General features: G+C 39.1%; 1 protein-coding gene across 2 annotated transcripts in view; it reads right to left on the reverse strand.

Moving 5' to 3' along the window:
- Nucleotides 1–6,708: 6,708 nt before the first annotated feature.
- The window catches only part of LRRC27 (leucine rich repeat containing 27), a 59,099-nt gene continuing 50,044 nt past the window's right edge, over nt 6,709–15,763 (reverse strand). For both annotated transcript variants that reach the window (XM_050959506.1, XM_050959505.1), the window contains 3 exons: nt 14,981–15,132; nt 11,614–11,740; nt 6,709–9,516 (listed from right to left, as the gene is read on the reverse strand). In XM_050959506.1, coding sequence (XP_050815463.1) covers nt 9,376–9,516; nt 11,614–11,740; nt 14,981–15,132 — 420 coding nt within the window. In that variant the 3' untranslated portion in view covers nt 6,709–9,375. The remainder of the gene's footprint in view (nt 9,517–11,613; nt 11,741–14,980; nt 15,133–15,763) is intronic.

Raw genomic sequence — 15,763 nt, forward strand, 5'->3', positions numbered from 1 at the left:
GGCCACATGCTGGGTCTATGATACCTACTGCCCCTGTTTGAGTCTGTTGACCTGGCCTCTGAGCCTCACTGCCACAGGTTGTGTGCAGACATACCCGCAGAGTCTGAGTTTTCACTAAGTATAAGCTGTTAAGAAGGGAAAGGAGTTTTAGTTAGGCCACTTAAAACTCTCTGCTTTTGTTAATACCTATTTAATTTGTTAAAAACGAATGAACAGTGGCTCCTATTGTTTCGGCTCTCTATTCCATAAAGGAGCATAACTGCTTTTTCATTTATCCTGGATGAGAAGTGGCTGTTATGCCCACCTGCTTCAACAAGGTTTGGCCCAACCCCCACCGTAACAGGTCTACCTCTGCCTGCTCTTACACCTCTCCCAGGTCCTCCAGCCAAACCAGATTTTATACTCTGCATATTTCTAAGTTTAAAAAATTGGAGAGAAAAACTGTGCTTATCAAACTGCTCGAGTCTGTCAACCTGGCCTCTGAGCCTCGCTGCCACAGGCTGCTGCTTGCTGGGTAGATGTACCCTGAGAGCCTGATTAGTTAGAACCGTTTTTAACCATTTTTAATCAAACTAAGTTTAAAGGTGGTCTTCCATCTTCTACAGTTCAATGTCACCTTTGTTAAGCAACTCCTCCCCCCATTTTCCACTTCTTATATGCCATGCCAACTCATCTCAACTACACACAGTATCTCCTGCAGCAAATACAAATGTCCCATCTGAACTTCACTGCAGTACTTTGCACTGAGCGACAGGAGGCACTGTATGATCACTTGAACTGCTTCAGCAATGTTACATCTCAGTGGGGCAAAGGATATCCAGATGGTATTTCAGTGAGGGCAAGTAAGAATGTAGCACTCAAATCTGCGTCAACTAAGGGCCAAATTCCCCTACTTTCCATAAGACAAAGCCCAAAATGCATTGGAAACACTACATATCAAAGTATGTGTGGGACAAGAGGGCCAGATATATCCAGCCCGCATAGGGTAGTCAGCAACTTCCTGTGTGATATAGAGAACTGCTCTGAAATGGCTCCCAATATAGGAATGCAGAGACGGGCACTATGGGCAGACTGGAAGTGGCAGGGTTATGGCTAATAAGTCTATGCTCAGTATGGATTCCAAAACCCCACAATGACAGAAGGAGAGAGGCAGTGGGTCACTTCTTTCAACCTTCTGTAGGCACTTCAGAATAAAGAATCTCTTTGGCAACAATAGAGGAAAAATTTACGGATAAAGAACCTGGGTTCTATTCCCAGGTCTGCTACTAGCCTGCTAGGTGCTTAGATAAATCATTTCCCCTGTCTGTGCCACAGTTCCCCTCTATAAAATGTGGATAATGATACTGAGCTACCATGTAAAGTGCTGTGAAAAGCACCATGTAAGATAGGTAGTATTATTATTATTTCTAACAGGAAAGAAGGTGACGTTTGCTCTGAGGGTATGTCTACATTGCAATTAGACACCCATGGCTAACCTGTGCCAGGTGATTTGGGCTTGCAGAGCTTGAGCTAAGGGGTTGTTTAACTGTGGGGTAGATGTTCCAGGTTGGGGTGCAGGCTCTGGGACCCTCCCACTGTGCAGGGTCCTTGAGCCCCAGGCTCCAGCCTGAACCCAAATGGCTATGCTGCAATTAAACAGCCCCTTAAGCCCAACCCCTGTGAGCCTGAGTCAGTTGGCATGGCGCAGCTGCAGGTGTCTAATGGCAGTGCAGACACACCCTTAGAGTCATTTCTTCCTTTTCACTTTGACTGGACAAACACTACAGAACAAATAAGACTGGAAACATTATTGGCAAAATCTTATGACTTTAAAAGACATCTGTGTCCTCTAGGTGCACAGATGCACGTAACAGCAAATTACAGCATATTGGTATTATTGCAGTGTCTATATCTACATGGTCCCTAGCATTTGGTACTATAAAAGCACCTTAGCACATGCTTTTCATCTCTAGCTAATCCACTCCTGGATTTGCTTTTCTCCAGACTGCAGCTTTTTGTGAGAAATACATAATGTACCCTGATAATTAATCATCAGAACAAGCTGCCACTTTAATGATGTATTCATGTGATATATCATCATATATAGTGAAGCATACTGATGTAATCCAAAGCCAATGCTGTCCAGGGAAGGAAAAATGGCAGAGGAGATTTAATAACCTGACCTAAAGAAGAGTCAGTTATATTCAGCATCTGGAAAGTTACCTTTGCAGCATACCACAGTGTAGAAATGTTGGCACATAATGAGAGTAGCTTCTTGTAATATTTCTGGCATTTCATCACCAAATATTCAAACCAGTGCAGATTAATACTACGGTTCAAAGTAGAAGCAAACAGTTAACTGGACCATAGACTTGAGAATTAGAGGAACAAGTTCATCTTTAGCAGTGTTCCAACTTTAAGCTGTTTAAAATGGACAAAGCTAGCGAAATGTTTTTGTCACGTTGGACATTAAAATGATTATAAAGTTATATATTAAAATTATTAGACAGATTACTATTATTAATAATACTTAAGAAAGTATCTTCAAAGTATTCAGCATAAACTTATTCAAATAATCTATAAAAGGTACTTTGCCAAATATAAGAAAAAGTACGTGGGGCAAGTACATAGGCTCCTCAGTTGATAGATGTCTAAACAAATGTGGCCGATGGGAGCTGCTGGTGTCCAGCATCCTTTAAAAATCAGGCTTTTTATTTAGATGCCTAAATATGGATTTTAGAAGCCTAACTTTAGGCACCCAAGTATGAAATTTCTGGAATTGACTATGTTTGCCACTCTATGTCAGGGAATTCTTGTTGCTATTGAGGCCTGATCCTGGGAGTTAGGCTACCAAGATTCAAAGTGTTGGTTTATGAGTGATATTGAGTATATTTTACTTACTTGACTTTCACATACACCACTCTGCTGTATGTACGTTTGGTTTGTGTATTTCAATCTGCAGTTGCACAGATACACAGGAAAAGACTACTGGGACCTTCTCCCAACCAGCTATTGAGATCCTAGAGACATTCAAAGGAAAGGTGGTTTATGCGATAATGAAATGGATTAATCATCATACTAATCACATTTGTGATCCAAAAAAGACATAATCAGAGGACATCCATGAAAATATGCTTTTGTTTATGAGGACATTTCTCTTTCACAAAGTGAGCTGTTAAATTAAATATGGATATGAATCATTCCATGTTGTTTCCAGTTCTGGAATCCTGTAGAGATAATTATCACCAAAGTAGTGTATGGCAGTTTAATCCTTGGCCCTTTAAATTTCAGGGATCCAAACAAATGTCCAGGCTCAATGATGATAATTCCTCTGGATGCATCAAAACCAGCTGTTGCCAAAACTTCAGAGGTCACAGAGGGGAAATCATGCTTCCACAGTGTGGGAACACCACGTGTCTGTGTGCAAGAGCTCACTGCACAGTTTGTTTTATTAAAATCTTATTCCTTTCTCATTCACTAGTTTGTTATTTAATGAACCCCAAGACTGTTACATCTTCTACTTCATCTTTCACAGTGACTGTAGATTAGTCAATTTCATCTCTGTTTCCATTTAGTTTAGGGTGACCAGACAGCAAATGTGAAAAATCAGGACGGGGGTGGGGGTAAGAGGAGCCTGTATAAGAAGAAGACCCAAAACTTGGGACTGTCCCTATAAAATTGGGACATCTGGTCACCCTAATTTAGTTTCTCTTTCTGCGCTCATGCACTACACATTCTTCCAAAGACTGATTGCAAACAAACCATGTGGGGAACATTTATATTCCCAAACAAACCATGTGGGGAACATTTATATTCCCAAACAAACCACGTGACGTACGTTAAATAAGGCCTGGGCTATAAACTGAATGTTGAAGAAGAAAGAAATCTTGAATAACCAACTACAAAGTTACTGAATGAGGCGGGGTCCTGTGTAAAAATAGCATGTGATCATGTAATTAAAGCCTGCATCATAATGCATATGTACAAGCGGACTGAATTAACCTTGCACAGAGAAACTTAAATCTGGCATTTCCTAGCTTTTGAATGTTTTACTTTGCAACCTTAACATTATTTTAACAGTTTTTCTAGCTGTAATTATATTTTTTAAGAGACAGAACAATATCTGAAACTTACACAGAAATTACAGTGGAAATATCACAGGTAAGATTAAATATGGTAAAAAAAAATAATAAGAAGAGAGGTTTAATGAATGGATAAGAGCTTGTTTTACCCACGGTAATAAAATACCTTGAAAGTGAAAGCGTAGTGTAGTCTGGTTCCTTAAGTACTTGTTTATCTGTGTGAGAGGTCAGGGATGCTGGAACAATTTGTATCGTGGGGGTGCTGAGAGCCATTGAACCAAACTGTAAACCCTGTATATGATGCAAGCACTTCAAACTTGGGGGTGCAACAGCATCTCTAGTTCCAGCACTTATGTCAGAGGTGCTACTTCTGTTCTACCATATCCCCAGAAATGAGTATTTTTCAACTTGTAGGACTGACTGACAAGGCAAAAATGGTTATTAGTGCATCAAACTGCATCTCTGCTAACCATCATCACTGCCTGAACTGACCACTCTTTGCTGCCAGTACAATGACAGAATATTATTCATTTTTGTGCTAGCACATCTCTTCCACAATCCTCCTTGGAGATTTGATACTCCTGAAAAGAATAAAAGAATATGAATTCACTTCAGCACTTCTGTTTAAGCAGAAAATGTCAGAGAAGATACAAATAGATAATACAGTAATAAATAATCTTATTTATATTTGTTCAAAATCATATGAAAAACACTGCTGAGTCTCTACCTCCCATTAATCAGAGTTATTGATCCAGAAGAGAACTATGCAAGACAAACCTCTCTTTGATAACTTTTAAAGCCCTGTAAGTTGCACATCACATACAAGACAAGAACGCCTAAAGTCCACCTACACTAGTCCACCTGCAAATGTAAGAAATAGATCATGTGATATTTCGCACCCAATGTGTGATCCTGGCTCAGTGCTTCAAAGAAGGGGGAGGGGAAACAACCAAACAAAAGACAAAGCTAGATTCCTTTCTTAAATGTGCCCTAAAGAGAAGCTTTTTCCTCACTAATCCAAATTTGTCAATCACTCTAACTCTGTACAATCTACTAGTAACCAATTCTATAGGGTTCCATATATTGAAAGAATAATGGAAACATTTGTTTATCCTCATCACACCCTTGTGGTACATAAATACAGATATCTCCATTTACAGAGAGAAGTGGCTGTAAAGTAACACATAGCAAGTTGGTGACAGAGCCAGAATTAGACTCTGGACTTCCTAACTCCCATGATGGCTTGCATCTGCATGTTGCATATGAGCAAGAACTTCTCAAAAGGCAGTTCGCCCCCACATTTGGCATTAATCAAACTCTACACTCCCATAATTCCGTTATTTTCAATTCTATATTTACCTTAAATTTTTCTAAATCTTGAAAAGTACCTGTTGAAGTAAGCCTTGTCTGAACTATTGATCGCCCTTTACAAATATTGGTTATACTTTTAATAAGCTCATACCAGTTTTATTCAGGATCACATTTGGTCCTCATCTACACAGTTGAAAGTGAGCTAATAATAAAGTTTCTTTGAAGGCGGTGACAACTTTGCTTCACTGAGGACTGCAGGATAGGGCTCCGACTGTTCACTTTTTAAAGATTAAGGTCGGTTTCATGTAGCGACTTGCCCAAATAAAGTACCAAAAGTTTACCTTCACTGCTTAAGGTGCTGTACCTGATTCTTCTCTGTTAATTTAAACAGCAAAAATTAAAGTTGAAAAAAATTGCATTGGCCTGGTACTTATTTAGTGTGAAAACCACTTTATGTGGTAACCATAGCACCTAGAGGACAGTTTATAGATTTCAGACAATCAGCCTGGACTTTCCTGTTGATCTTCAGAACCTTGAAAATATATTGAAAGCAATGTGAAAACATAAAGAAGAATATTGACACTATCAAGGACAGAGACATCCAGAATGAGCTGCAGAAGGAAAACAAACTTCTGAAGTATCATTGAAAGCAGGATGCTCCACATTCACTGGAAGTCTACTTACAAGACTTGACATTTACATAATTCCTAGGACAACAAAAGTAAGAGACTATAAATTAAACAATGCTGATGTTATTTCACTGAAATTTGATGCAGAGGAAACATAAGGCTCAAGTATCAAGATATTTTATTCTTATGTCCCCTCTTCATAGAATCTAAGCTTTCAAACAAAAGACAAATTCTACTCTCCGTTCCACTCATGTACATTCAAAGCAACTCTATGAACATGATTTACACTGAATCTACACCAATGCAGCTGAGAGTAGACTGAGTGACATTTCTATTAAAAAGATGGACAAAAAAGAGGCAAATTTGGCCCATAACGTTGGTGCAAATTAAGACTGTGCAGAGTGGAAAGAGGGCGCAAGGGGTTTCCCCCATTTGCACATGTGTGTGTAGGTGCCAGACTTAGTGTGGCAGGGGAGTGCTGGTATTGTGCTAGGCAGCAGCCAGTGTCACAACTGGTGCTAGCATCTTCAGAGAAGGCAGGGAAAGGCAGAATGATGGTGGAGTTGTGGCCTTTCCCCACCTTTGCACCAGATAAAATTGTGACTGGGTGCAGAGGCAAGTGTATGCTGCACTGAGTAAAACAGCTTACAATGCAGATTTTACAACAACAGTAAAGAAGCCATTTAAATAATCTGGCCAGACCCAAACTCTTTATACATCTTTACACAGTAATGCAATTTATTTAGGCAATATCATTTAGAATTACAGTATGAATGGTAAGTGTATTTAGAAGAACAAATTATTGTAATAATATTCTTGAATTTAAAAATAACTAGTGCTCAGATAAAAATAATTTTGTTGACTATATGATCACTTTATATTTAAGTGATTAGTATACAAGTGCTTTGTATTTTCTCTTCAATGTTAGCATTTTTAAGGGCTAAATGTACATTGCTACACATTTAGTATATATGAAAACAGTTAACAGAATGATTAAACAACATTTTACAGTGTTAGCAGTCAGACAAAAAAATGGGCCAAATTGTAATCTCATTTTCAACAGTGCCAATCCAGAGACATTCCATTGAACCCAAGGGCGATACTCTGGACTGTACAGTTGTGTGAGAGCAGAACTTGACTCAGTAGGTATTGAATCCTTATTATTAATCAGTATTTGATTCCAAAATATGAACATGTAAAACTGTATGTATCCAGGAGCAGATTAAGACATGATCAAACTCGGCCACATATTCTGAAGTACCAGCAATACCAGCCACTCCTGGATTCTGTTTGATAGCAACCCTTTCCTCTCTGTTCTCTCCATCATCTTCCTCGGAAAAAAAATTCCTCTACCGGACACCCCATAGGTTTGCACCTCACTTTCCACACAGGAACCCCTCCTCCCCCAACTGTGAATTCAACTCTTCCCCATCCAGCACAGCTTCCTGCCACCAGAGAGCTGTTTCAGGACCCTAATTTTGTGCCCCAGTAGCAGGCCATATTTCAATCAAACTGTAATCACAGATATTTGGAGTTCAGGTAAGTTTTAAACGTACACCATCAGGCTGGAGAAAGGTGAAAACCCCCAGTGAGGCATGAAGTGCAGCAGAAAGACAAATGACTCCAGAAACAAGTTGAGGAGGCTGAGAGGGGAGACTACAAAGATCAGACAGGGAGGGAAAACTTGTATTTCAATATATAAAATGAAATAACAGACATAATATTTAGAAATTATCCACTGTTTCCTTCTGAGGCTCTCATATATTAAAAGGTCATTAGCAAGGTTTTAAATACTAAAGACTTTTACATTTAGGAGACTCCTGGGCATTAGTACAATAAATAATGGGGATTTTGCTTTGAAAAGAAAGGCAAAAGGTCATCATACACCATTGCATTACTCCAGTTTGACATCTAGGTAACTCCACAAATTTCAGAGGAGTAACACTCCTATAAAATTGGTGTCACACTGTGGTGATTCAGGATCAAGTGTTTTATTTTTACCTTTTCTCTTTCTCTCCTTTGGGAGGCCCAACTTTCTGGCTGCAGCCTGATACTGAAGGGATTAGATTTCAGAGGATGACAGCTCTGAAGACATTTAGCAGCAGCCTGAGATAATCTGTCACCTGCTTTCCCTTCACCAGCAGGGTGATCCAGACCCTGACAAAGCAAGGGAGCTACTTAGAGGAATTTGCTGGGGTACTACAGACACAACTGCTGGGAGATTGGGGAAGGAATTGATTGCTAATAGGTCCCTTCAAAAGGGCTGACTCCAGCCCTACTCCCTTCTTCCTCACCTCCCTACAGTGGGCTTGTATGGCTGTCCCTATCCTAATTACTATCCCACTTATCCCCTACTCCTGCTATGCTCTTGGCTTCCTGCTCAGCTGCTTCCTATTCCTGGCTCCAATGCTTTTAGAAGCTTTTCCTCCAGTCCTTTCCTGTCTCCTCTCCACTCTTTCAAATTGGGGGAGGAGGGTGTAACTAGCTATAGTAGAATATCCCCAACACTTCTCCTGCTTCCTTCAGTGGCTCCCTTGCCTTGCCAGCATCTGGATCTCCCTCCTGGACTAGAGGGCAGCAGGCAGCACAATTCCCTCCAGCCGCAGCTGATCACTTTTGGAGCTGTCAGCTCCCACTGTCTGCAAACAGGATCCAAGCCCTACATCCTGGTGCTGGAGACAGAAAGTGATGCCATCTAGGGGAAAGAAAGTTGAAAATAAAATACTTAAATATTTTATTCATTGAAGTAAAATACACGAACAATTATATTTCTAGTGCCCAGGATCTTCCTGCATGTGAAAAGTATCCTTAGATAGCAGAGCTGTGCTTTAACAATTACTAATGTTGTGGCTATGACACCAGAATCCCCTTATGCAACTGCAGCCCTAACATATAGTGCATAGTTGGAGATATATTATTCTTTACATTATTAATTTATATTATACTGTAGGTGCTCATGGTATTTAAAATGAACAAACATACAAATAAAAAAAGTTTCTTACCCCAAATAATGACAATGTAAAGGATACATTCTGCAATTCTTACCTAGGCAAAATTTCAACTGAAGCATATTTCAATAGGGGGTTTGCTTGAGTAAAAATTGCAGAATGGGATTTTAAGAAGGTCAAAAAGAAACAGTAAAGAAACACAATATAACACCAAAAACACTTTATAACCATATAACTATAAATCTACTGAAATTATGTTAGTTGAATGGGCAAGATAGAATGATTTATTATCATTTTAATTTAAAAACTTTAACACAATCAACAAGAATAGGTAATAAAAGGAGCACGTTTAAAGCCTGCTGAAAAGCAGCTTTCCAATACAGATGGATACTGTAAGACAAATGTTCTTTTAAGAATTTCAGGCAATCAAAATTTCATGGTAGAAAAGATATTATGAGGTGGCATTCTTGGTGAATCAGGAACAGGCTCGCCTGTGAAGGCAGTAAATCGATACTCCTGCTGAAGTTCTTGTTTTACTTGTGCTAGCTCAGCCTGAAGCTTTTCAGCCTATGATAAAAAATAAAATAAACTCACCAGAAAAAGTTTTTTAAAAGTCTAATTTATTATCTGATTAATATTATATAATAAACCGAAGAAGGAACTGCAGAGATTTATTGGGCCAGGTTTTCAGCAGTGTGTCTAAACATCTTCTATTTGCATGCATGCAAAACTGCCCACACACATCCATGCACCTACACTTCACAGGTAGAACACCTGTGTATACACTTTAAACAAGAGTTTGCAACCACAAAAGTCAAACATGGATTTGCAGGAGCACAAACAGGTTTTTGCCAGGGCTGCCCAGGGGTGGTGGGGCAGTTTGCCCCAGGCCCTGCAGGGGCCCCGCGAGCCCTGGCCTGGCGGTGGTCTGGGTCTTTGGTGGCAGGGGACCAAAGATGCTGAGTGACTGAAGGGTCCTCCGCCGCCGAATTTGCAGAATTGGCCACTGGTTAAAGAATTGATTTGGAACTGCTGGATTTTACTGAATACAGAAAACAAATTTAAAAATACAATAGTCTAAATGAAAAAGAGAGACCTATTTTAGCAAGAAGCATCTCATTTTGATTTTGGCTAACATGATATTACTTATTACTTTGTTTCATTGTTAGAGAGTAATGGTAGGAAGAAAAAAAATCAGAATATTTTTTCTGCCAAGTTGGTCTGTACAATATAGACAGAAATAAAATTTTATGATGTTGAAAAATGGAATTTCACAACTAAATTGACTTTAATGGGAGTGCTGCATACTTGGCATTTCTGACAATCAGGATACTTATTTAGATGTCTAAATATGGACTTCTAAATCCATATTTTAACTGTAGATTCCCATTTCTGAAAATTTTTGATTTCACCTTTATATCTACATGACAATCATAGAGCAGCTTGCACAGCACATGGTACTTCTTATAATATCAAAATGTCTACATCACTTGTAGTTGCATTCACCTTTTACCATCTATTATGTCTTTTTTGGACTCTTTCCTCTATCTTGTTCAAGATTTTAGCTTCAATCTTAATGAAACTGCAACTTTCTATACACAATTGTTGAATTATTCAATAATAATCTTAATGTAAAGAGACCAAAGTCAAATGTGAAATTAGTACTTTTAATACAAAGTGTTTGGTGCCTGAGGATTTGATCAAATTCAATGACTGAATTAAGTGGAGGGTGTCATAAACAGATAGCTAAGGGTTAATGTCTCTTTCACCTGGAAAGGAGTAACCTGAAACACCTGACCAGACGACCAATCAGGAAACAAGACTTTTTCAAATCTGGGTGGAGGGAAGTTTTGGGGTGTGAGTTCTTTGTCTTGTGTCTGTGCCCTCTTGGCTCTGAGAGTGATTTTCCTACCTCCAGGCTTTCTAATCTTCTGTTTCCAAGTTGTAAGTACAAAAATAGTAAGACAATAGGTTTATATTGTTTTCTTGTGTATTTACATGTGTGTAGTTGCTGGAGTGTTTTGAATTGTATTCTTTTTGGATAAGGCTGTTTATTCATTTTTCTTTTAAGCAATTGACCCTGTATATTTTCACCTTATACAGAGACTATTTTTAATGTATTTTTCTTTCTTTTTATAAAGCTTTCTTTTTAAGACCTGTTGGAGTTTTTCTTTAGTGGGGACTCCAGGGAATTGAGTCTGCAGCTCACCAGGGAATTGGTGGGAGGAAGAAGTCAGGGGGAAAATCTCTTTGTGTTAGATTTACTAAGCCTGACTTTGCATACCCTCTGGGTAAGGGGGAAGAGAGATTAGCTCTCTCAGTACTTGTGTTTCCAGGACTGGAAGCAGGGAATCTCCTAGGGTCGTCCAGGGAGGGGAGCCTGGGAGGAAGTAACAAGGAAACAAGGGGAGGGGGTTATTTCCCTTTGTTGTAAGACTCAAGGCATCTGAGTCTGGGGGTCCCCCAGGGAAGGTTTTGGGGAGACCACAGTGAGCTAGGCACTGTATAAATCCCTGGCTGGTGGCAGCGTTATCAGGTCCAAGCTGGTAACTAAGCTTGGAGGTTTTCATGCTAACACTCATATTTTGGACGCTAAGGTCCAGATCTGGGAAAAAATGTTATGACAGAGGGCACTATATGTCAAAGGAAAGCTATGATACTTACAGTTTCAAAGTCTTGTTTTGCTCTCTGCATTTCCTCTTGAGATGTCCCTTTTGAATTTTTTCTTCTTTCTTTCATCATTTGTGTATGCTGTTTGATGCGTTGTTCCAATTCTTTTTCCCTGGAGGCACTGAATAAACAGGATAAAAATAGTTTTCCAGTTCTTTTATATTCATTGAACCTTTGCACTTCCAACCTAGTTTTAAACCTTTGCTGCATAGAAATATAATCAAGGGGAACAAAAACAAAAGTTCAGTTCTCTTTGCATTGGTTAATATGGAGTTGTGGGAATGCATTATGTTATACTCTTCAATTACATAATCACATACTATTTTATTCACAAGGCCACAGCTCATTCAGCACACAGGATGGATGGTGCTCTGAGGATGAATCAGGATTATGTATGCTGTTGTCTGTAGAAGTCCTGTCTCCTTTGTTGCAGAATTTGGAAAGCGTGCAGTGAAAGAGGCAAAGGATTGCAGGAATAGAAAGGGTGGTTTCATAGTTCAAGCAGCTGAATGCAGCTCTAGATAAATGAATTTGCCTCTGCCATAGAATTCCTATGTAATGCTGCTCACGTCACTTAAACCAAAACTTTTAAAAGGTGGCCTATTACTTTGTGTTTGTCATTTTCTGGGTGCCCAGCTTGAGGCCTTGGGGTCTGATTAGCTAAGTGCTGGCAGCTGCAACTGAAGTCATAAGAAGCTGTGCCTTGAACATATAAAGTACTATGAAATGCAAGTACTCTGAAAATTCAGGCTGTCGGTGCCTCCGATTGGACTCTCAAAATTAGTGGGCATTTTGATTTTACTCTCTCTGTGGCTCAGTTTTCTATCTGTAAAATGGAACTAATAATACCACCTCACCTCACAGTGGTGTTGTGAAAACAAATTCATTAAGGGTTTGTGAAGCACTGAAATACTATAGTGATGAGCACCGAATAGCCATCCATGAGGAAATTAGTAATTCTATCTTCAGAGCAGGTTCGAATAGTGTGCAGTAGATAAGACATGGGACCATGCTCTGAACAATAAGAATAAAACAAACTATTTATCAGCTGATCATTTGGTATCCATTCTGTGTACCAAATGAGGGAGGGGTTATGTGGGGGGGGGAAGTGTGTGATTATGTAATTGAAGGCTGTCATGATGCATATGCATAAGAGGGACAATTAAGGTTGCACAGGCAACCTTAATTCTGCCATTTCCTAATTTTTGAGTGCTTGACTTTGCAATGCAGTTTTTGGTGTGTAACTATACGTAATTAAAATTAGTTTGAAGAACTTTTAAATAAAGATAAAAGAACTGAAGGCTTTAGAACTCTGAGGACCTTAATGCTATAGGAGCTTAGTTTCATAGCAGACTTAAAAATGACACTGGTTTCACTGTTTTATTGTTTCTTTGTTTTATTATACAGGAGCATTAGAATATATGTGTATGTGGCTCAACCCCCTCCTGGGAGTTAATTACCATTTCATTAGATGCTGCTGCAAGAGAGGGCAGCATAAACTGCCTGAACACAAAGGCCTGAGTGCCAGGGTAGAGTGGTGAATAATAGGAGAAATTGTATCTTCTTGAAGGCTTCCAGTAGTGAGGGAGGGAACTGAGAAGAAACACCCATGTTCCCAAAACATATGTATGTGAAGATGGGCTGTGAAGAAAGTGCAGAAGTAGCCGGTCTGAAAGGAAGACGTGCAGGGGAGCACTGCTGGGCAGGTCAGAGCAGCAAGCAAATGAAGTTTAATGAAATATTGCAGGAAGAATGCTAAAGAAACATTGGAAGCTGCTACTGCACTCTGACCAATCTGAGCAGTTGAGCAGTGTACAGCATGCACAGACTGCATTCCAAATCCAAAGTATCCCACAACTGCCAAAGAAAGTTGTGACAGCCTGAATGTCAGAGGAATATTACAACTCAGTCCCACAGAAGGAAAATACCAGCAATTATTTACAAAGATCTGTCAAAGTTTAGTACCAACAGCATACAATACAAGAACAGGATTTAAATATTAATAATTATTGAGTAAACCTATTTGTTGTAGTTTTCCTTTACACTTGATTGAATGAACAGATGGGCCAGGCTGTAACTGTAGTAACTACAACCGTATCTTTTCCTTATTACTCCAGGGTACAGCACAGTGTACTTGTAATTAAGGCTGGTACCAGTGGTTCTTGATTTAGGTAAACCTGTTCGGTAGTTTTCCCCTGGAATAGTATCTATCAGTAAGGATGGCAAGCTGCACATTAATCATAATATAGTTGCGAATTTCAGGTCAGTTAATCCTCATATTTAACTGCATACCAGAAGCTTATATACTAACTGCTAACTGTACAACCCTGGAGTGCGCCAGCATGCTTTCTACTTTAAAAAAAAATGGATACAAATAAAATAAAAGTCAATCAAATAAAATCACCTGAAGTTTTTCTAAAACTGGAACCTGATTTTTTTTTAGATTAAAAAAAAAATAGCTTACCTTTGGGGTTTGTTCTCATTCTTACACTCTTCAGTGGCTTGGGGCTGGACTAGAACTAGAAAGTTCTGTTACTCCCATAAGAAGGCTGTGTTTTTAAGAGATTTTCCAGTCTGATTCACAGACCAAAGTAATTCAGATAAGCATGGAAAATTTTATCTCAATTGAACCTTTTGAGATTTCGCTATCAATTAGTTGGGATTCTTTCAGCCCTGATGACAGATAACAAGGACCACTTACATTCAATTCCTGCCCAATTCTCTGGCCCACATTCATTGCCTTAACATGAACAAAGATAGGTGCATTAAGCTTGGTCTACACTAGGAACTTATGTTGCTCAGGGGTGTGGATTTTCCATGACATAGTTATACCAACCTAACCCACAGTGTAGATGGTGCTATCTGGATAGGAGGCCTTCTCCAGTGATCCTCACTACAACATCTTGGGGAGGTGGAGTACCTATGGTGACTGGAGAAGCTCTCCTATTGGCATAGTAGAGTCTTCACTAAGTGCTACAGCAGCACAGGTGCGCCACTGCAGTTGTGCTGCTGCAGCACTGTAAGTGTACACAAGCCCTTAGTACAATATCATTATTATTATGACAACATGCTGTTGCAGTTGCACTATACATGAAGGATTCTGAAATGGATGCAGCTCAGATGCAGATCCAGTTGTGAAGAGAGAATAACTGTTCTTTTCATGAACTATTTTTAGCCGTTAAGAACTAGTTTTTATTTTTTTACTATGAGAGTTTATTTTGTTCTATAAAGATGAGGGATGTTTCTGTTATGTGGAACAGCAAAGCAATCTATTTATATCTTCACATTAATAAAACAGAAGGATGCCCCCCACAGTGTTTTCTAGGAACAAATTTTAAAGTTTATGGTATTTGTTACTAACCTTGCAACTTCAGCTTCTCTTATAGAATTTACTTTCAACATTCTTCTCACATGTTCACTTTTTTCAGGTATGCGTTTCTTTAGGTTTTCACATCCTTCTCTCGTGTTGTGATAATTGATGCTATCAGTAGCATATGGTGCACTTTTTGATATCTATAAAAAAGTGCAACATAACATGAAATTGGCACATTTCATAGAACGGCATCATCAATTAAAAGCTACAGGGAAACCCCATTATAACGCGCCCTGCAATAACGTGAATTCGGATATAAGGTGTCATAAGGTGGCTCCGGCCACCCCAAGCAAAAAGAAAAAACAAATGGCCAGAGCACCGCCGAAGCGCAAAAATTAAAAAATTTTAAAAAAGCGGCAGAAGTGCCACAGAAGTGCAAAAAAGAAAAAACCACCAGAGCACCGCTGAAACGCTAATATTGTAGAAACATTTCCATATTTTTACTCTTCTTTTAATTTATTACGAAAATTATTTCATTACTACAAGAGGATTATCTACAGTGTTCAGTGCACCAAGAATCAAGACTGTGAGAAGAAAGGTTTGATTTAAACAACATCTCTTATGGATTATTTTGTCTATAAGGAAATTAAATAATTGCAGGGGAGTTTTTCAAAGGCACAAAAGGCAGTTAGATACTCAACTCCCATTGTAAAGCAATTTCATGATACACCCAAGTCTAGGGTGATCAGATGTCCTGATTTTACAGTGATCGTCCTGATACTTGGGGCTTTTTCTTATTTAGGCTCCTATTACCCCTCACCCCCGTCCCAA

The sequence above is a fragment of the Gopherus flavomarginatus genome, chromosome 6 (assembly GCF_025201925.1).
Source record: "Gopherus flavomarginatus isolate rGopFla2 chromosome 6, rGopFla2.mat.asm, whole genome shotgun sequence".
Taxonomy (NCBI): domain Eukaryota; kingdom Metazoa; phylum Chordata; order Testudines; family Testudinidae; genus Gopherus; species Gopherus flavomarginatus.